Source organism: Micromys minutus, assembly GCF_963924665.1.
Source record: "Micromys minutus genome assembly, chromosome: 31".
Taxonomy (NCBI): domain Eukaryota; kingdom Metazoa; phylum Chordata; class Mammalia; order Rodentia; family Muridae; genus Micromys; species Micromys minutus.
Genome location: NC_137966.1, coordinates 14,553,604 through 14,574,281, shown reverse-complemented (window position 1 = coordinate 14,574,281; position 20,678 = coordinate 14,553,604). Strand labels below are relative to the sequence as shown.

General features: G+C 52.8%; 4 protein-coding genes across 5 annotated transcripts; 1 reads left to right on the top strand and 3 right to left on the bottom strand.

The window, feature by feature from the left end:
- Positions 1-68: 68 nt before the first annotated feature.
- On the bottom strand, positions 69-2,738 carry HAGHL (hydroxyacylglutathione hydrolase like). Its single transcript, XM_080942041.1, has 9 exons — positions 2,615-2,738; positions 2,146-2,285; positions 1,798-1,862; positions 1,596-1,713; positions 1,401-1,509; positions 1,217-1,320; positions 969-1,070; positions 675-754; positions 69-358 (listed from the first exon to the last, which is right to left on the bottom strand). Exons 2-9 carry the CDS (start codon positions 2,248-2,250, stop codon positions 190-192), a joined length of 852 nt encoding a protein of 283 aa, XP_080798167.1. The 5' UTR covers positions 2,251-2,285; positions 2,615-2,738; the 3' UTR covers positions 69-189.
- A 581-nt stretch (positions 2,739-3,319) lies between these two features.
- Positions 3,320-6,955, top strand: CCDC78 (coiled-coil domain containing 78; the record flags this gene model as incomplete). The annotated part of the gene is made up of 14 exons (XM_080942289.1): positions 3,320-3,360; positions 3,513-3,630; positions 3,825-3,941; positions 4,027-4,113; positions 4,338-4,436; positions 4,670-4,758; positions 4,872-4,950; positions 5,038-5,163; positions 5,416-5,591; positions 5,718-5,799; positions 5,959-6,038; positions 6,515-6,581; positions 6,654-6,754; positions 6,844-6,955. 14 exons carry the CDS (start codon positions 3,320-3,322, stop codon positions 6,953-6,955), a joined length of 1,374 nt encoding a protein of 457 aa, XP_080798415.1.
- A 109-nt stretch (positions 6,956-7,064) lies between these two features.
- On the bottom strand, positions 7,065-9,159 carry ANTKMT (adenine nucleotide translocase lysine methyltransferase). The gene is made up of 5 exons (XM_080908138.1): positions 8,573-9,159; positions 8,115-8,219; positions 7,889-8,029; positions 7,485-7,535; positions 7,065-7,330 (listed from the first exon to the last, which is right to left on the bottom strand). Exons 1-5 carry the CDS (start codon positions 8,732-8,734, stop codon positions 7,121-7,123), a joined length of 669 nt encoding a protein of 222 aa, XP_080764264.1. The 5' UTR covers positions 8,735-9,159; the 3' UTR covers positions 7,065-7,120.
- Positions 9,160-11,356: 2,197 nt separating this feature from the next.
- METRN (meteorin, glial cell differentiation regulator) lies at positions 11,357-13,431 on the bottom strand. 2 transcript variants are annotated; one of them, XM_080908136.1, is made up of 4 exons: positions 13,273-13,431; positions 12,639-13,039; positions 11,788-11,847; positions 11,357-11,704 (listed from the first exon to the last, which is right to left on the bottom strand). In XM_080908136.1, the coding sequence occupies exons 1-4, from the start codon at positions 13,368-13,370 to the stop codon at positions 11,394-11,396; spliced, it is 870 nt and encodes a 289-aa protein (XP_080764262.1). In that variant the 5' UTR covers positions 13,371-13,431; the 3' UTR covers positions 11,357-11,393. The 2 variants fall into 2 exon arrangements, with proteins under 2 accessions (XP_080764262.1, XP_080764263.1); XM_080908137.1 differs by lacking the exon at positions 11,788-11,847.
- Between the last annotated feature and the right edge of the window lie 7,247 nt (positions 13,432-20,678).

Sequence of the window (20,678 nt, the reverse complement as noted above, 5' to 3'; positions counted from 1 at the left end):
GTGTCTCTGGACCCACAAGAGCTCCTATAGATCCCATTTGCATGGCTCCATGAGCAGCAGGGACCAGGAAGGCAACACTTGCTGGTTCTTCAAAACAGGTGGCAGGGGCTTAGAAGGTTCTGGAGGCTGGGGTTCTAGTCAGCCTGAGGTCCGGAGAAGGAGTGTGGGGACAAGCAGGCTCCCCACAGTTCACTTTTCCTGGTGTGTGTTCAGAAGCCCCCACTGTAAGGCCAGGAGTGCCCGAACCTGGGGCTGTGGTGGCTCCAAAGCAAGCTGGAAGTGTGCTCGCTCCCTGCAAAGTACCTCCAGGACCTGGGCTGGTGCCACCTGGCCTGTGAACGCACGAACTGGATCCTCTCTGCAGGGAAGAATATGCTGGGGAATTGTGCGGCTGGCCAGCTGCCCATGGGGGTGGGGCCCAGCAGGGCAGTGGACGGAAGGAGGGCCCTTAACAAATGCCCTTCTCTGGTGCCAGGGACATTCAGCTCAATAAATAGTCCCTAGATACCCTCTAACTACTCAAATGACTGCCAAAGAGGCCCCAAGGATGCCAGGCTAGTCCTGAGACTGCTCTGTGGGGAAACACTAACTGGCAATGCACACAGCCTCTTGAGGTTGCCCAACCCACTGATATGGCTTAGGCCCCACCTCAGGAAGGACACAGCCATACTTACGTCACCCTTAGAAAAGGATTGTACATGAGCTCCTCGCCCAGTGTTGAAGGCACAGTAGGTATGTCATCATCATCCCTCTTCTGCAAAGAACAGGCTCCTGATTACAACTGGGCCTTTGACAGCCAACAGCCACAAGGAGGTTAAGGTGCAGCAGGGCAAACCCCAGACCCAGCCAGCCGAAGCCAGCAGAAGCCTGATTCTGACTCCCCAATGATTCCCCTTCTAACTGACCCCAAACTTCAGGAAGGCTTTTCCCGCCCCCACCCCCTTTTATAGAGCCGGAAGTGGATGCACCTGGGCCCAAGACAGCTTAGCTTGCACATGGTTGTTGCAGGGCTCCACTTTCTGTGCAAACTCAAGATTGCTCAGCGTATGCTCATGACCACAGAACACCTTCTGCAAGAAGAGGGAGCTCAGCGAACCCTAACCCACCCAGGTCTACACCACCTTTACCAAAGCAGGACAGGTACAAAAGCACAGGTTAAATACCAGGAGGAAGTCCAGAGCTAAGCATGTGGACCCCACAGGAGGCCAAGGCTCACCGTTTGGGGTGGAAGGGTACCCAGAGTCTTGGCCAAGCTCTGGTACATCTGCTGGGCAGTGTCCTCCAGGTGCCAGCCACAGCCTGCCACTGACAGAGCATCTCCTAGGGAGCAAAGAGGGTCAGAAGGGGTAGGGAGGGCACAGTGGATTTGGGTTGGTGGATGAGTCCGGGCTGCAAGGTACCAGAGAAGAGGGCTGGTGGGTCCGGGCATTCATCCTCCCACAGGAAGTAGCTCATATGGCCAGAGGTGTGGCCCGGCGTCAAGAGGCATCGCACGTGGATGGCCCCAAACTGTGATGGTGAGGCATTGGACCTGTGAGGGCCAGTGGGCAGTCCCGGACCAGGACCCTCCCCACCCCTTCTGGGTACATGCTCACCTGAAGTTCCTCTCCGTGTTCCAGCCTGCGGGTTAGCGCGCAAATGCGCTCATCTGCTCCCATGACAGCCAGTCCTGGCCGCAGGTGTGCCAGCTCCACATTTCCGCGTGTGTGGTCCCTGTGGAAGTGTGGGAGTCTGGTCAAATCGGAGTGCTAGTGGAGGAGTCTGCTTTAGGCCTCAACACACACCCTCTTTACTTACCAGTGATGATGGGTGGACAGTACTGTGGTCAGAGATACTCCCTCTCGGCCTGCAATCTCCAGCAGCTGGAAAAGAAAAAGTTATAGTGTCCCAGACGTCCAGGTGGGCCACCCACCCCATACTGGCACACTAGGCTCAGGTGCTTAATTTCACAGGCAGGCCCGGGACCCAGAGCAGCAAGGGTTAGGGGAAATATCGGGCAGATAATTACAATTACTGGGGAACTAGAAACATCAAAAGTAGCCATACTTCAGGGGAGCCCAAAGATAATAGATCAAATGACTTAAAACATTAGGGTGTCGGGTCTGCTCCAGGAGTCCCCTGATGGCATCTTTTGTCGGCCCTCACCCTCTTAGGCACAGCCACGTCTATAGCTATGGCCTCCCGTGTGTGTTCTTCAATGATCAAGTACATGTAGTTGTCTTCAAGTACCGGGATGACTTTGACCTTCATAGCCGCAGACCTCAGCCAGTCCTCACTTTCTCAACCTAGTGAATCCCTTCTCCTGAGCTGCGCGAGGCAGGTCAGCCACACACACACACACACACACACACACACACACACACACACACACACACGGGACACAAAGAAAGAGTTGTTCCGCTACTCAGGAGCTTCGCAGAGGAACTGCTTCAGTTCGAAGCTTCAAAACTCAGGGGCTGCCTGCCCTGCTCACCTTAGTCCCCGCCTATTGTCCCAGCTTCGTCTTTCCAGAAAAGCTACTCAGCAATGCGGCTTCTAGCTCCGCTGCTGGTCCCAGTATGCCCCGCCTTCCTCAGCAGACCCCGCCCCTTTCAACTGCACTGGGATCCCAGACCTGGGTCGACCTCGTTCCCTGCTGTTCCCCTCACTCGCGATCTAGTCCTGGAGATAGTGTGACCGCTGCCCACCGCAACATCACCACTCCCGGGTCACAATCCCGAGTGAGTGCTGCGGAGACCTGACGGACGATGGCATGAACTGCGCAGGCGCAGAAGGGACCACTCACACCGGCTACGCACAGTGGCGCAGTGCGCATGCTCCAATTCAGCCTCAGCCAAGGGCATCCCCTAAAGTTAGCCCTTTCTGGTTCCCAGGCTGAGATACTTCCCAAGGTCCACTACCCCTGATTATGCCCACTTCTCTCAGACAGAGGATGATGGTGTGTGTCCAGCTCGTTCACCTGCTAGTGTGAGTTCGACTGACACAGGAAGATATGAAAGAGTCTAATACAGTGGTTCTCAACCTGTGGGTCGTGATATCTTAAAAAAATGGACTCACCTAAGACCTTTGGAAAACACAGATGCTTACTTTACGATTCACAACAGTATCAAAGTTACAATTTGAACCGGCAACAGAATAATGAACCGGCAACAGAATAATCTTGTGATTGGGGGTCACCACATGAAGCATTAAATACAGGGTCTCATTATTAGGAAGGTTGAGAACCACTGGAAATAGTTACAAATCCCTGACATACGATGTGGCATCCCTAATGAAAACAAACAGTGTCTGTAACTGCAGGTACAGGTTTGGCGTTGTCATGCACTACCTGATCCAGATGGCCTGCAAGAAAGAACGCTTGTTTGTTTTTGGGACTGCGGCCCAGGAAGGAAAGGATGCCATTTGTAGATACCACTCTTCCTAACCGCTAAACTGCCTTGCCCTTCCTCATAGGCAGGATAGGTAGTCTCTAAGGTCAACAGAGGCCTTGGTAACAATGACAACACTCCCAGCAACAGCCAGGAAGCAGGCCACCGTCAGACGGATCAGGGGCCAGGGATTCTCTCGTCTATGGAGTATGTGGCAGCCCCAGACCCCAGGCCAGGGGCCCCACTTCGAGTTGCAGAGAACGTGAGTCCTCCCAAGACACTGATGTTTTCCTTTTCTTAAATGACCAGAAGGGATTAAGTCTCTGGGTCCTGTGTCTGTGCCTGCCCAGAGAAGGGGCTGACCTGGTTAAGGAGGGCTGAAATGTCTCCATGAGAATGGGGTCCACAGCCCAAGCCCGAGACCCACCTAGGTGTGGGGTGGTGGTGCCTTCCCAGGTTGTTCCAGGAGCTGAGGACTGGCTGCCAAGAGTTTCTGGGCACCCAGCCTGGGCCACTAGCTTGGAGGCAGAGAATCAAACACATCTGGAGCTGAGTGAGCAGCAGCAGTTGCAGGTGGATGTCAAGCTGTGGGGCTGTGGTAGGAACGGAGAGAGCCTAAGAAGCCACTGGCAGCATCTCTCACCCTGGTTACCCACAGATTTCTAAGGAGTTAGTTGACCTGCAGATCGCAACCCATCACCTGCGTGAGCAGCATGAGGCTGAAGTCTTTGAGCTGAAGAGAGAAGTGAGTAGCCAAGAGAGCTATGTGTGTCAGCCTGAGTTCATTCAGAAACAGTTCACACCCGGGACAAGCACCATTAAGGGGGTCAGGTGCCTGGGAGTGAATATTTTGTGTCTGTGGACCTCTACCTGGATCCCATGTGCTCCTGCAGGTACCCAGGTGAGTATCTACTGGCTCCAGGTGGTCCAGCAGCTGGCGGGACCCCAGATCACCCTTGATCTCCACAGGTTCTTCGACTGGAAAGTAGGGTGCTAGAGCTAGAAATGCATGGAAATGAAGTCCAACCAGCGGCCAATCTAGGGCACCACCAGATGCCACCACAAGAGGTCAGTGGAGAAACCGGGGCCTGAATGTCACCTAGCATAGACTCTAGGTTCTGGTGAGCACTTAAGAGAGCTGGGCTGAGCACCTGCACTGGGGCAGTGGGACGGGTGTCTGCTCTCCCTCCCCTCCCCTCCCTCCTGTCAACCTGAGCAGCATCAACAACGTGAGCACACAGCCACCTAGCACAGGGTGCCCATGTGCGGTGAGTTTGGTGTCTGTCTTTTTCACCCTACAGCCAACAGGAGGTCAGCAGAAGCTGCAGGAGGAATTGAAATGGGTTCTGGAACATTACAGAGTCAGGCAGCAGACACTGGAGACACAAGTGTGAGTTTCACCTCACCTAGAACAAGCAGAGCCCCACTGGTCAGAAAGATCCTTCTTTAGGGGATGAGGGAATACCTCTCCCTGGCCTAGCTGAGCCTGTACTGTGTTCACAGGGGAGCCCTAAACCAGCAGTTGCAGGGAGCCCGAGAGGAAGCCAGAAAAGCTAGTCAGCAACTGGCTGCCCAAGCCATGGTGAGGGTTTACCCACCCCGTGAGCTTCAACGTCTGGAAGGTGTGTGAGTCCTACAAACAGAGCAATAGCCTCTTGGGTACTCCCAGGTGCTGTCCTCCTGTCAGGGTCAGCTCCGACAGGCTGAGGCAGAAAATGCTCAGCTGCAGCTCCAGCTGAAGAAACTGAATGAGGAGTATGCTGTCCGGCTGCAGCGCTATGCCAAAGAGACAGTGGTAAGCACTTAAGTTACGTTCTGTAGTGGTCGCAAGTAGACTCTGAGACTTGAGGCATGCAAGTCCAGCCTGGGTGTGCTGGGCAGTTACAAGGAATCTGTGGTCCAGGGTCCATACACAGCCAGCAAGGATCGGAGGTAAGGTTAAGCCCAACCATGTTACCCAACTCACACCCAGCTCCTCCAGCTTGGCTGCCTACCTTGGCCCAAACCCAGCCCCAACCCTAGCTCTGCCCTACCCAACCCCCTCCAGGAGACTTCCAGTAGCACAAGTCAGGCAGCCCTTCAAGCTTTCCTGGAGGCCACTCTGCAGGACATCCGGGCCGCACACCGAAGCCGAGAACAACAGCTGGCCCAAGCAGCCCGGGCCTACCGAAAGCGCCTGGCCGATCTGAACCAGAGGCAGGAGTTGCTGCTAACCACCTGCAGGTGGGCTCCACCCTGACCCAGGCACTTGGGGTGGGATGGCTTTATGTGGCTTGTACTGTGGTTTAGTATGCTGCAGGAGCAGTGCCAGGCACAAACAGATCCCAACAGGTCACATGGTACTCCCAGGGCCACCTTTGCAACAGCCATTAACCTGGAGCCGTTACCCTTGCACTGGGCCACTGAACTCAGCCACCCAAGGGAAAATGAGGTAATACTGGAGCCCAGGTGCCTCCTTCCTGCTGCCCAAAACTTCCTTGAAGCCCAGAGCCCCAGGAAGGACTCACCCCTGGCCTCATCCCAAGCTCAGAGCCTTTGGGAAGTTGGCCTTCTTCAATCAGCCAAGGGAACCCACCCTGTCCTTTTGCAGTATGGCCAACATAACACACTGCTACTGTACCCAGAGAAGGGATCTGGTGAAGCTTCCAAGGAGGACAAGTCGCAGCCCTTGTGAGTGCTTTCTGTTGGTATAGGGGAGGTCTACAAGTCAGGCAGAGAGAACCAGAAGCTGCACAGCCTTTGTTCATTCTAGCAACCTACTGGGTAGGGTTCTCTTACCCCTGCTCTGGGCTGTCTCAGTTTGTATGGGGAACACTGGTGATCACAGAAAAATGGATGGCTGCTTTGTTAAGTGTCCGATAGGTGAAACTTAGGTTTGGTGGCGGCTGACAGCCTGGTGGCTTTGGCAGCCATAGCTTCGGGCTTCTATACCTGCCATACACCAGGCAGGCTCTTTTGGTAGTACCTCCCAAGGACTGGGGAAGAAAACACTGTAGAGACCAGGGTCACCGAGCTAGTCAGAGGACTATCCATGTACAGATGCTCCAGGGCTCCAGGCAGTGCTGTGTTGTCCTAAAACCACACAGCAGGCATTACACCTGGCTCAGAGACTGCTCCTTCTCCCCTCCCCTCCCCTCCCTTCCCAGGGCTCTAGACACTGTATCCTGGGCCCAAATCCAGCAGAAGCTGCGGGACTTCTCCCAGGACACCCAGGTAGTGGAGAAGGAGTGGTGGGGATCCCTCCCCCCACATACTGCCATGGCTCATGACTCATTCCCCTACTAGGCAAAGCTAGAACGGGAACGGGCACAGCTGATGGTCCGGGCCACCATGGCAGAACAGCAGCTTTCTGAGCTACAGGAGTATGTGGACCAGCACTTGGGCAGGTAAGCTGATGTGACCCCAGGGTCCTAATCTAGGTGTAAAGAAGAGAACCCATGGCCAGACAAGTGATTTGTCTGATCATCCCAATCAGGTACAAGCAGGAAATCCTGAAACTGAGGAAGTTGCTGAATTCAGGAGATCCTCAAGGAGTAGAAGCTATGCCTTCCACTATGTCCCGGCGCCCAAGGACTCGGAGTCACTAACTAGTCCCCCAGAAAAAGCTCAAATCAAATCTCTTCATAGCCAGCATGGAACCCTCTGGACACCCCACCCTGGAAGTGATTCCTGGAACATACAAAAGTCAGAATTAAACCCAGAGTTTTTATTTTATCCAGTCAGCCAGCTTGTCAAACAGGGGCCCTAAGGATCTAGGTAGAACTGGACTCTGGGATGGCCTTGATGGGCACCCCACAAGAAGACACAGCTGGCCCAGGACCATGGACATCATAGGCCCAAACTCTGTCGGTGCCCTCGCCCACCACAGCTACAGGCTGCCAAGTGGGCAGGGGGAATCGTCCAGATACCACACGGGCCCCTGCAGGAAGTTCCACTTGCAGTTTGTCTTCCAGCAGTGGGAGCTGTAGGAAAGAAAAGGAGGGAGGAGGGCACAGGAGCGGGTAAGAAAAAGCTGCACCATCCAGCTGGGCCCACAACATATTCCAGGCCTGAGAGTATCCAAAAGCCAAGACTGTGGCCCTGATCTCCCAACAGGACAGCAGACCCAAGACCTACCACACTGGGAGCCAGAAACACAGACACGTTGTGACAGTCCCTGAGGTTCACCTGTAGGAAACAAGGATAAAGGCTGGAATGCATGTGGTCCCTAAGACAGGGCCTCTAGCCCACCCAGATATCAGCATGATAGCCACTCAGAGCATGAGACTTGGGAGAAAAAGGTATCAGGAGCTGGAGGTGTGACTCAGTCCTCAGAATGCTTGCCTAGCATACACAAATCCCTAGGTTTGATCTCCAGTTCTGCATAAACTAGGTCTGATGGTGCATGCCTGTAATCCTAGGCTAATTTGAGATAAGATGGACTAGAGACTACATCTCAAAAGAATCAAAGGAAGGGAGGGAGGGAGAAAATCAACTTGGTAAGAAAGAAGGGGAGGGGGGAGCAAGCGCTGGTAGGGTACCTTCCAGAGATCTTTTCGATGGTAGCAGACACTCCCGGAACAACCGGCCCTCCAGGCATGCAGCCGTGCAAGTCCCACAAGCCACGGGTTCAGCTCATACCCCACAGCTGGACGGAGACCACATTGGTGGGCCGCCAGCACCTATGGGAGCCAAGAGTGTGGGACCTGGATGTAGGTAATGGGGCCACCACGGGAGGGGCAACGAATATACAGACACAGGCCTTACGATCCTGCCATCACCAGAGCCCAGATCCACCATTTTTCCAGGGCGGCCTCGCAACAGTGACAGCACGTTCTCAACCTGCCGGGCACTCGCGCCAACGTAGGGCACCTGAATAAGGAATTTGGTGGGTTGAGGCTAGGGTCACACAGGCAGAAAGAAGTACCAGGTTGGGTGCCTAGATTTTCTACCTTAAATTGATACCCTGCCCACTCTCCAAAGGCTGATACACCCCCCTCAGTAATTCAATCCTAGCTTCATTCATCTAGCCTTGGTCAGGACGATAGACGCAGGCTCTGCAACACATAGGTCCTAACTCTCCGTATATCGGGTTTCCCGTTTAGGTCCCGCGCCATAATTGATCCCGCCCATCTTTACGCTACCTACAGTAGCCTAGATCCCACCCATTGATCCTTGTCTTGCACCAGTTTTGGTTCCTATCCTTCCATGGCTCAACACTGCACCTGTAGCCTCAGAGGCACACGACGGAAGCCCGGCTGCAGTAGCAGCGCCCACATAGTATAGACGGCCAACCCCGAGCCTGCTGCCGCTTGCAATAACTCCAGCAGGCTCAGCCGCTTCTCGCGCAGCTCAGTCAACGCTTCGGCTGGGTCGTCGTGATCCATGATTGAGAGGCACGCAGGTCAAAGTCGTACTTCCCAAGGCTCCTGGCCCGCAGCTGGAAGTGGTTGCCCTCCCCTCCGCCCCCGGCCTGAGCCGTACTGTCTCCGCTCGCAGCCGCAACTGCAAAAGTCTAGCTATCCCGGGCGATCACCGGAAGTGGGAGAGGCCTCCGCGGCCAGTCCGTCACTCATTCTTCTCCGCCCAGTCGTCGGGGTGGGGGGGCCTCCTTGGGTTCCGGGTGATGCTTTGGGGTCGCTATCACCCTAGCGATGGGTGAGAATTACAGGGTTTGCCCCGAGTGGGTCTCTGGTCCGAGACCTACAGCGTCCAGCTTCAGGATCTACTCTACAACCATGTGGAATCTCAGTTCTAGATCCCCCTGAGGCTGTACTGGTCCTGGCCCACAGCCTCCCGTGATAGCCAGGGTCTATAACTGAAAATCATTCTCAAATTCTGTTGACCAAGACCTCCTTTCCTGAAAGCCTACCAAAAACCCAGAAGCAAGCCATAGAGGATGTTCTTCCAGCCCCCCACCCCCACCCTACAGCGACAATAATTAGGCGGGGAAACTGTATTCTGGGGTCGAAAGAGAGGGGTGGGCAGATAGAGACAGATGTTGGCTCTCTAGTGAGTATGGAGGGAGGGGGCCGGATGTGAGCGGCTGGGTGCTGGCAGAAAGCCCAGCCTAGGGTGGAAGACAGCCCAGGAGCCCGGAAGATCTCCTTCCTTCAAAAATAAAGGGTTGAGTGACTCCTAGTAAGGCCCTGCATGGAAAGAGAGAGCCTTGAGTCAAGCTGCTGGACCCCAACCACCCACATCAAGGCTAAATGTCTGGGAATGTTGATCCTCCCTGTCTATGCTCACTCGGGGACTGATCCTCCTCGGCTGTCCCTAGCAGAGACAGTGATGGCTTCCAAATTGAACACGTCCAAGGCCACCACCCTATCTCCCAGGTGCACAGAGTGTTCTCCTCCAAAACCATCTGCAGGACAGGTGTCCCAAGGCAGCAGGTGTACATGTATTCTGCAGAGAGAGGCTCTGCTCCATCCAGCTCAGAATCTGGCCACCGGGAGGATTATACCAGAGCTCTCCCACACACTGCATTCTAGACAGGGTTGCTTGGACACAGCTTGTCTGCTGCTCCTGGCAGTATTCTTAGACCTAGAGCACCTAGAAAGCCCCCAGCAACTTTACCTGACATTGGCACCCACACCACTCTGCTCCTCAGCTGCCAGAGCTATACTTGGTGGTGTCTTTGGTCCTTACAGAGCTTCCCAGGCTGGCTCCTGTGGTTTGGGTCCACCTGCTCGCACACAACCACTCCCCTTGCTGTCTCTGTCTCTACTGTTTGGGGCCTTCACCACCTCAAGCAGACTTGAGGCTGCTGGACCAGCCTTCCCCTACCAGATAGAAAGATGAGGGTCTAAACCCTTAGCACTCCAAGGAGCGTTGAGCGATGGGAGGAAGTGCCAAGGGGCCAGTTTAGAGGCAGGGAGGGAGGGAGAAAATGACGTTGCCTACTCTTACCCTCGTTACCCCTCCCTCTCCATAAGCAGTCCACGTAAAAGGAGCATGCTCTGTCTACTCTCAGATGACACACAGGTGTGATTTAAATGATCTGACTATAAATATTCCAAAGTAGCCATTCCGGGGCCTGTGTAGGACATGGTGCCACCAGGTACGTTCATTGGCACCGCCTGGGTTAAGGAACCCTATGTCTGGTCCCTGCACAGCCTTATCACTCTCCAAGTCTGAATGGTCTGTTGGGACTGATGATGGATGGATGAAAAGCCTTAAAAGGAGGTCACACATTTCTAGCACTGCACTCCTCTCTGAAGCAGTCTCCCTGGAATCTGACTGATGTCCTAAGAAACCTAGCATGCACCTCACTCAAGGGCTTTCAAGCCACAGACTTTGTCTGTCCAGGGTCTCACTAGCCTTTTGCGAAATGGAGAGGCCCAGGAGGAAGGCAGGGATGACAACAATGGGGCCAGTGGCGGGAAACAGTCCTTAGAGACCCCATTGTCCATTTCTCCCGCCGGAAACGAACAAGCAGGATCCTGCAGGGGAGACCCCACACCCTGCAGGCGCTTTGCCGTGTCTAAATGCTTAGCACGTCTCAGGGGCCTCCGGACAGAGGGGCCCATTCTTCCCCAAGGGCGGGACCGGGCCAAGGATGACTGTATGGCTCACAAGGACCATGGAAGGGACTGGCACGCTGCCAGACCGCAGCACCCCTCCCTAAAAGGCCTTGTTCAAAGCCGGAAGTGATGTCTGTCTGCTTGCCCCCAGGCATCTAAAAAAATTTACAAAACCCAACCAATCAGCCCAAGTCTTCCAAAATATGACACGGTTGCTCTGAACCCCAACAGCACCCCGGAGTTAGAGGAAAACAGGAACTCAGTGGTCAGCAGGCTAAGAAGGGTTAGAAGAGCAGCAGGCTGGAGTGTAGGTAAAGTGAGGCAGGAGCTGTGTGAGCTTGCCTGCCACAGAAGACCGTGTCTACAGTGGCCGGTATGATTCAAGTTATTTAGTATTCTACCACCTCATTGTGGGTAGGTATCAGGATGCCATCTGAGCCACACCCTTCCCACCCTCCTATCACCCCTCCCCAAAGACCCATCCCCAGAGGAATCCATCCAGGGCTTGCCCCCAGGTCTCTCAGTCCAGGGCCACCTCACATGGGTTGAGGTGGGCCGTGAGAGCAGCTGAATAGACACGGCTGAACTCTTGGAAGCGGGGAGCACAGCCCAGCCAAGCTTCGCCAAATCGGCTCCAGCCCATGAAGAGGAAGGAGCCTGGGCCAGGACGCACACCACAGCGCAACAAGGTACGAATCGAGGCCTGGCCCTCCGAGCTCCCTTCCTGGAACAGTGGCAGTGTCTGGCGGATGACACGAGTGGCCACCACAGTGATGACCGATTCTTGCAGCTCCATGTCATGGGCGACCCCATGTATGGTCCCATGGATCACTATGAAGAGACATGGTGGCCAGTGGTGGGCATGTGGGAATGTGGGGCAGACCCTAAGCTCTCCCGCAACGGGAAACACTCACCAAAGTCACTGGTGCATGCAGCCAGAAGGAGCTCAGCATCACTGCAGGGCCTGCAAGCACCTAGCATGCAAGGCAGGTCATCAGCCAGGCCTGTGATCTCTCAGCACGAGCCCACAACTCCTCCCAGTAGGAAAAGGTACCAGAGCTAGCCACTAAACCCTTCTCCCAGCATCATACTGCCCTGCAAGTACATGCCAACTTATGGGCACCTTAGTGCCTCATACACATTCTTGCACACCCAACACTGGGAAACTTTCTCTGACCTGCCAGAGCTGCCTCCCAGGTCCACTAGGGATATTCTTGAGGACTCTGGTTCTGGGGTCTCTAGCTAGGGCAGAGCAGTCAGAGAGCCATCCCCTGCAGGGTCAGGCAATAAGTTCCAGAAGAGCAAAGCACTGGGCCTGGTGCCCTGCAGGGAGGCAGGGCAGGCAGTCTCCATGGTGACGAAGAGGCACACTGGACTTTTGTTGCCTGGCTTGGGGGGAGGGGAAGGAGGTCACCACCAGGCCAGGGAGCCCTGGACAGCCTTGGCCATAGGCTTTGATTCTGCCCCAGCCCAACCCTTCCCCCAACCCTTCAGAAACCAGAGACCCAAGGCTGGCCTCGCGGTCATTTGCCCCCTCCTGCTCTTTTCCAAAACCGAACCTTGAAGAGGAGGAGAGAAAGGAGGGAGCACTCCCAACTCACCTCCCTATGACCTGGAAGCCACTATACTCTCTACCAGAGTGGCCTCGGTCAAACTATAGATGGGACTCTCCGTGCAGTGGGGCAGCAAGGGCCATTCCCAAGGGGCCAGTGTCCAGGTCCAATTTCTGACACCCAGCTCCTCCCCAGCCACTCTAATCACTCACCATCCACACCAAGACCTTGGGCCTGGGGAGACATTTCTGCACGTTGGTCCTCGTGCAGTTCAAAACGGAAGGCTGCAACTCTGCGGCTGATGTCGCGGTGCGGTGTGGCCTGCAGGAAAAGGGCTCGGCGCTCGCGGGGACCCCAACGCATGCAGCGGCCCCCAGCCAGGTCTGGGCCCTCGGCCAGTAGCAACTCTAGGTTGCCGGCCATCCGTTCAGCGAAGACCTGGGCACCAGCGAAGGGCCGCACTGGGCGCAGACAGACGATGCTGGGCCGCGTGCCCGGATCGGGGCCGCCCAGAGTCAGGCGCAGCGCCCCGGCTGGATACAGCCACTCGATAGCACCCTCAGTACAATCCAGGGTCAGCTGCCCCACGCTGCCAGGTTCCTGGGTCAAACCGCTGGGGACAGGACGGTGGTTCTCAGGTGGGTGGCCCTCATTTCCCTAGTCCCCTTTCCCTCTTTCAACCCCTTTCCCGCGGCCACCAACACCTGGGTCCACTCTGTGGAACAGGACACTGAGGTCTGCGCTTCCTCAGTTTCAAGTGGGAGGGAGACCACCAACCCAAGATTTCAATTAAAACAAAAAACAAGAAACACCCCCCCCCAAAAAAAAACCCTCCCCGCAGGGTACCTTCCCCTCCAGCTGCAGCGGTCCTCCGAGTAGCCCGCGCAAGCGGACCCGGCCAGGAGGCCGCAGCACAGAGCGCAGAGAAGCGCGGCTACCAACATGGTTCGGGGACGCGCCGGGACCTCGGGCTGCTGCCCCGGGAGGGTCGGGGCCGCAGCGCGAGCAGCCCGCAGCGTGGCTGCCCGGCCCGGCGCGTCCCCACAACCGGCGACCCCTCGGCGCAGCCCCCTCTGAGCTCCAGGGCTAGGGGGCGGGGCCTTTGTTCTTGGACCAATCGCCACGAGCCGCAGAACTTTCCTCCAATTGCAGCACCCTCATGGGGGTGGGGCGGGCTCAAGGCGGGAGCTCGGTCCAAGGCCGGGTTGGAGGTAGAAAGCGCTCCAATTTCTCCAGTGCCCTGGAACGTTTGGTGGGTTGGTGGGTTGGTGGAGTTCGCTGTCGACTGTAATCTGGAGGACTGTCCACCTCTCTTGATCTTCAGTGGGCCTCAGTGGGCAGTGGGGCTCCCTTTCTGCGAGAGAGAATGGAGTCTGCAGCCAACATCTGAACACTGGTACCCTGCTGCTAGTACTCTAGGGAAGAGAGATTAAAACCCCTGCGTTCCTGCATCTCATAAGGGTACAGAGGGCCTGGGATATGGAGCTAAGCCAAACCTTGGGTCTGGGGGAAAGAGAACAATGATTAATTCTGGAAGGAGCAGCGTGGCAGGGTGGGCCTCCTTCTGACACCATAGTTAACTGAATACTATGGAAAAAAAAGAAGAAGAAGAAGAAGCTTTCTGGAGGTCCCGACTGGGGGCCCACCTAACTAGAAACAAAGCCTGGAAGTATTTGCCGGTGCCATAGTGTAGGCTGTCCCTACAGAGTCAAGATGAACTGAAAGGGGATCGGAAAGATATTCCAGGAGACTAGGTTACGGAGCACATACCATGCAGGTATAAACCCCTGGTTTTGGTCTTCGAAATAATGTTAAACTGAGAGTGTAATCCCAGCAGGCAGGAAATAAGGGAAGGAGCCCAGATGTTCAAGGTAGTGAGGGTTACGTGGGAACCCCTTAAAAATAACACCGTGGAGCCCCTCCAAAAGGAAAGAGCTTCTTTGGAGAGCTTGTCCTTTGGATCTGACTGAAGGGAGGGAGGGTGGAGATGACTGAAAATAGAAGAGTCTTGGCAAGTTCCTGAGGGCTCTATCTCTGGATCCTCCGGGTTCCAGGTTCCGTTTGAAACCCAGAGACGGATGAAACACAGTGGGAGGGAGCAACGAGTCCTGCTGACAGCCTAAGAAAGAGCTTTACATGTCTGTTTGTTTGTTTGTTTATCTATTTAATGTATGTGAGTACACTATGACCCGCTTCAGACTCACCAGAAGAGGGCATCAGATCCCATTTCAGATGGTTGTGAGTCATCACATGGTTGCTGGGACCCGAACTCAAGACCTCCATAAGAATAGTCGGTGTTTTTAACCGCTGAACCGTCTCTCCAGCCCAAGGCAGAACTGATTACCTTCTCCTTGACTCCGAGGCTCTCTCAGACCAATGAGAAGGTTCAGCTGGTTCCTTGCCCCAGATCGGGGAGTCAAAACGAGGTATAGCAATCAAAAGGTGACAGTGACCAGAGCTTTCTTGATGGGTCGGTAAACAGTATGGAGTGACTGTACTTGTAAGAAACATTAAATAAGATTTTTTTTTTCATCAAATAGTATAGAAGTGTGGAATACTATAAAGACAAGGGATTCAAGTCTTTTTTTTTCTTACAACTTTAATTTAAAAAAAAAAAGATACATGTACAGATTTTTTAAAGCATTTTGGCATAAAACTATATGAATAAATTTTTGCCAGTACTTGATTTTTTTAAAGGTTTGATAGTATGCATTGAAATCTTACTAGTTACAACAAGCATAAAGTACATGTAAAACAAACCGTAACATGGAAATAGTCAAAGTTTTCTTGGTGTGTATAGATTAAACATAATGATTTTTAAATACTAAAAAACAAGTCTTTTTTTTAATTTTCCCAGCTTGTTAGACTTTTATGCAAATCTTTTAATCCACCCCCACACCAAACACAAAGGTCCTGCTATAGTTCTGGATTAAAATGGTTGCTCTTTTACCCCTTCATTTTCTTTGCACAGATTCTCTTAAAACTAACCAAGTTCAAAGCTGGAGAGATGGCTCAGTGGTTAAGAGTTCAAATCCCAGCAACCACATGGTGGCTCACAACCATCTGTAATGAGATCTGATGCCCTCTTCTGGTGTGTCTGAAGACAGCTACAGTGTACTTCAAGCTTAGGTCAACTTTAGTCCCAGCATTCCAGAGGCAGACAGATCACTGTGAGTTCGAGGCTGACTTGCTCTACATAGTGAGTTTCAGGACAGTCAGGGTTCTCAAAAGAACAAAAACAAGCAAACAAACAGGACTGTGAGGTTAAGCCCAGGTGATGGGGAAAAAACATGGTTATTACCTGAATTAGAATAAAAACCAACCTCTTTGTTGATTCCTCCATTCTGTGAGCAGCTCACTCCTTGGTCAGCAGTCTTGAGACACTTGAGTTAGAGTGGTGGTCTCTTTCTCTGCAACCCGAATTTATTTCTAACAGAATGAAGCCCAGATGATTCCATCCTAAGCCCTTGACGTCAGGGTTTAAGTGTTTGTCCTGATTAGCCTCTGTTTTGCTTTGGTCTCATATCTCCTTGCTATGTCCCATCTCTCTCTTTTGAAATAGGAAAATTCATTCTGTGCCATTGTATAGTGGAAGTATGTAACTATTTTTTACTTTATAGGAGTTCACAGTTAAGAATTTGCCTGAGTCTCAGCAGAGGCTTTGGGCTTTGGAGTAACATTAGAACTGTTAAGATTTGGGGGACCATGACAAATAAAACAAATGCTTAATGAGATACCCAAAAGTCTTTGAGGACTACAAGCGGGGCAACATGGTTTGATGGGTGTCGAGTTGATAAGGAAGAGGTCAGTTTGTGATGTTGATATTCACTGTCAACCTACTATGTGCATCTGTGAGGGAGTTTCCGGGGTGTTTAATTGAGAAGGGGCTATCCATTCTGCATTGAGCACCAGTGTTAATCCTGCTCTCTGCTTCCTGACTACAGAGGCAGTGTGACCAACCACCTCATACTCCCAGCACTCTGCCTCCCCCGCCATGATGAACCGTACACCCTCACACTGTGAGCTGAAAGAAACCCTCTGTTGAAATCGCTCTTGCTGGGTATTCTGCAGCAACAAGAACAGTAATACGGGGCTGCATGACGGGCAGGAGCAATGAACACTGCTGAATGGCATTCTTGATGGTCAGGACGGTAGGGAGGAGGTGTTGCCAGGATGTGCAAGGCCCTGGGTTCCATTCTCAGCACCCAACGACAATAATGATGTCCTTTAAAGGATGAAAACAAAGCATCTGGAGAGATGGCTCACCACTTAAGAGAACGTGGGGCTCTTGCAAAGGACTCGAGTTCAGTTTCCACCACCTGTCACTTCAGACCAGAAGATCTAATGCCTTCTTCAGACCTTCAGGGGCACCCACACATGTATGGGACACACACACACACACACACACATAAATAAAAATGAGATCAGCTGAGATGGAAGCAGAGGCAGGTGGATCTCTCTGAGTCTAGGTTAGATTGGTGTCTTTGCAGAGACTTTCTAGTTATATAGTGAGACCTTGTATCAGAATAGGTAAAATTTTGGGCATAATGGCACATGTCTTTAATCTGCTTGGGAGGCAGAGAGTAGCAGATTTCTGTGAGTTTAAAGCCAGCCTGCACTACATAGTGAGTTTCAGGACAGACAAGGCTGCACAGAGAAACACCATCTTAAAAGACCAAAACAAAACTTTTTCCCCCCAATGGAAAGGCATGACAAACATAAAAATGGTAAGCTGGAACCTCCCCCTCCCTTTCTTTTAAATAAATGTTATCAGTACTGGGCAGGGGTGGGGGTGGGGATTGCTGTGGTTGAAATTTTAAAACTTTAAAACAAAACTGGAAAGAGAAAAAAAGGGAAAGAAAAGGCATGGCATGCCAGATGAAAGTGTAGCAGATGCCAAGGCCTGTACCGAGGACACAGGACACCAGGCAACCACAAGCACATCTGTCCAGGCCTGAGAGGTCACAGCCTACTTTGGTAATTCTTTGGCAGGTGTCCCATTACAGGCAGACAGTAGTCTCGAGGCGCCCTCTAATGGTGATAAGGGCATGAGCTGGCCAGTCTTGGAGCTGATGCCCCACCCTAACCTCCAAGGGCAATGCTAGAGTCTTAGGGGTAAGAGGTAACTAACTGCTAGGGGTTACTAAGAGGTTACTAAGCGGTAACCTGGTCTTAAAGAAGAGCTCACCAGACCCAAGTCTCTCTATTGAACTTTCCCTCCCCATCTTCATCTTCTAGTAACATAATGATGATTCTGTCACCTGGGGAGAAGATCTAGACAGGTACCACTTTTCACACTGGTCAGGGAAAGAGACCCTTGACCATCATTAGCTACCAGAAGCCTGATGCCTGTGGGTATAGATCCCAGAAAGCCATGACTAACCTAAGGGTCCAACGGAGCTGGTATAGGTGCTTATAAATACCCAGAGGGAAAATGAGCAAATGGAAGAATGAGAGCACCCCAAAATCTCAGAGAACCCTTTATTCTCAGAGAAGCTGTTTCCTTGAATGTCTCAAGATTTCATGTCCTTACCTTAAGGGATGGGTTTCATCTAGGTGGTTTCGGAGCCTGCCTTTAATCTCAGCATGCAAGAGGCAAAGGCAGGTGGATCTCTTCGAGTTCAAAGCCTGGTCTACAGAACTGAGTTCCAGGATAGCCAGAACTACACAGTGAAACACTGTATCAAGAAGAAAAAGAAGAAGATGAAGAGAAGGAGGAGGAGGAGAAGAAGAAGAGAGAGAGAAAGAAAAAAAGATATTTCTTTTTATTTTATGATGATGATAAAGAGATGATGATAAAGATAGATAGGTAGATAGACAGACAGACAGCAGATGTGCTCAGAGTCAGGGAAATGCCTCAATGACACACGCACAGGCCAATCTGATGGAGGGAATTCCTCAACTGAATTTTCTCTTCTCACGTGGGTTGACAACTAAAACTATCCATCCCATGGGCTGTCGAGGCTGGAAACCATGCCGAGACCTGTTTCCTATGCTGTCTTCCCCAGGGCTTTGTACCACACCTCGTGGGATGCCGGAGGAACAGTGGAGTCCTCAGTTGTTATAAATGTCACCACCCAGGCCCCAGATCTCCAGCCATGCTGTCCCCTGTAACACAGGCCTTTGCAGGTTGAGGACATCAGTGACATATCTGCCGTGTGCTGGGCCCTGAGCAGAGTGGTGGATAAACAGCTCAGACATTCAGCAGGAGAGCTGCTGGCAGCCATGTGGCTGGTTCCTGATGAGCAGGAACCATCCAATCCAATGGGGTGATTTGGGGGACGAGCTACAAGTGAGGAGAGTTGTCAAGGCTTGGAAAGCCGGTGGCTCCAGGACCATGGAGATATGAATAAACACAACCACAAATGTAAGTGAGAAGGGAGACAGGGTCAGCTCCCTACTGACCTACTGGCAGAGGGTGGGTGAGTTTCTTCTTGATCTTTCGAGAAGGGGGGAGGGGACAAGTTTCCCACTTGCCCAAGACTCCCCTTCACAGATCTCAAATTCTATTTGAAACCAGATGGGGGCTAGATATAGGTGACCCGAGAGTTTTCCTGTGTCCCCTAGTGAGCCTGTGGCACCAGGAGCCTAACATCTAGGACTGAGTGTGTATGCTGCAAGGTGGGGAAAAGGGAAACAGACCCTATAAGGATGGGCAAGGGGGAACCAGGGGACCAGTAAAGTACATCGGTGGCACCCACCGCGAGCACAGCCTTCTGTTGCTATACCCAGCTGGACCTGGGCATTTTCAGGTCGGTTCAGCCATCAGCCCCTTGAACACAGAGACCTCATCCAGGATCTAATCATAGCTGCCAGCTTTCAAGAAGTCTCCGGTTTCCACCCATTCCCATGGATCTGGATACATCCACCAGCAGCCTGGCACTTCAGGGGGTCAGACATTGAATTTCTATCTCTGTATATTTTTTCACTTGCTGAGAACCCCCCCCCCCAAACACCTTGTATCTCTTGAGGAGCCCAAAATGCAGCTGTTGATTGATTTGAAGCTGAGCTATAAATAGCCACTGGCTCCAGCCAGGGCCAGGGGAAAATATCCCATTGCTAGGAGACGACCGTTGCCGGGAGACCGCCATCACTAGGCGACTAGAGACTCGTGCTGCTGAGATGACAGCTGGGCCCTGAGTCATCCTCAGTCCTGACAGGGGGCGGGGCCAGGCCGGAGCAGAGGCCAGCAGAGAACCTCAGTGCTCTCCTCCTGTCTTGGGGTAGTCAGACAACTGATATCCCACCTGCTTCTCTCCCGGTGCTCTTGAGCCTCTGACTCTTGGCAGGGACAGGGCAGAGGGAAAGGAATAGGCAGAGGAGTATTGATGGGGACAGGAAGAGGAATGGAAAAGGGAACAGGGTAAGGAAGGAAGGAGAGATAAAAGAGGGTAGAGAGGATCAGGGGCACAAAGTACCTATCTGGCCTCAGGATGACTCACTTGAAGGGGTCGCTTCCCACCATTTCTGTGCTAAAACACTCAAGATATTCCTCCTTACATCCCATCCACATTTCCCAGAAGAGGTTCAGGAGGGGAGTGACTCAGGTAAGATTTGAGCCAGCCGTGTGTCTCCTGAGCACCCTCTCCACATTAGAGCCCCACAAAGACATGCCTGAGGACCTCCTGTGGTAAGACTTAGAGAGGGTATAGAGTTATCACCCTAAGCCTAGGGGTAATCCCATGATGCTCCCTCTGCCCTCTCTCTGAGTCAAATGTGCCAGCAGCCCTAGTCTTCATCTTCCCCATAGCTGTAGAGTTGGACCTTAGAAGCCTGGTTAGCAGACAGTCCTCTCTGCTCTGACATCAAGGTAAGGGTGAGGATGGTAAGAGTAGGGTTAGATGAGGGGTGTCTCGAGAAAGGGGTGCTCCAAGTGAGAACTGTCCCAGGTAAAGGTGCTCCAGGTAATGAGCACTCTCATTGAGGGTGCTCCAGGTAAAGGGTGCTCCAGGTGAAGGGTTCTCCAGTTAGGTTGTGTTTCTGTTCAAAGGTGTTCCAGTTGAGGTTGTTCCAAATGAGGGGCCCTCCAGGTGACGATGCTTCACTTGAGGGTGCTCCAGATGTGGATGCTCCAGGTGAGGGTTCTGCCATTTCAATGTGTTTCAGTTCAAAGGTGATCCAAGTGAGGATGTTTCAAGTGGGGTGGGGGTCCTCCAGATGAGGGTGCTCAAGGTGAGAGTACTTCATTTGAGGGGTGCTCCACTGAGACACTCCATGTGCCCTTAGGAACAAAGTTCATAGATGCTCCAATA

Bases quoted from the DNA above. Each gene is read 5' to 3' on its own strand.
- HAGHL (XM_080942041.1), bottom strand. From the start codon at position 2,250: ATGAAGGTCAAAGTCATCCCGGTACTTGAAGACAACTACATGTACTTG. The intron at 755-968 runs GTGCATCCACTT...TGTTCTTTGCAG, and splicing joins CTAAGCTGTCTTGGGCCCAG to AAGAGGGATGATGATGACAT. The intron at 359-674 runs GTAAGTATGGCT...TCTTCCCTGCAG, and splicing joins AATCCTTTTCTAAGGGTGAC to AGAGGATCCAGTTCGTGCGT.
- ANTKMT (XM_080908138.1), bottom strand. From the start codon at position 8,734: ATGGATCACGACGACCCAGCCGAAGCGTTGACTGAGCTGCGCGAGAAG. The intron at 7,536-7,888 runs GTACCCTACCAG...TGTTTCCTACAG, and splicing joins ATCGAAAAGATCTCTGGAAG to GTGAACCTCAGGGACTGTCA. The intron at 7,331-7,484 runs GTAGGTCTTGGG...TCTTTCCTACAG, and splicing joins TGTTTCTGGCTCCCAGTGTG to CTCCCACTGCTGGAAGACAA.
- METRN (XM_080908136.1), bottom strand. From the start codon at position 13,370: ATGTTGGTAGCCGCGCTTCTCTGCGCTCTGTGCTGCGGCCTCCTGGCC. The intron at 11,848-12,638 runs GTGAGTGATTAG...CTTGCATGCTAG, and splicing joins CCAAGGTCTTGGTGTGGATG to GTGCTTGCAGGCCCTGCAGT. The intron at 11,705-11,787 runs GTGAGTGTTTCC...GTCTCTTCATAG, and splicing joins TGCATGCACCAGTGACTTTG to TGATCCATGGGACCATACAT.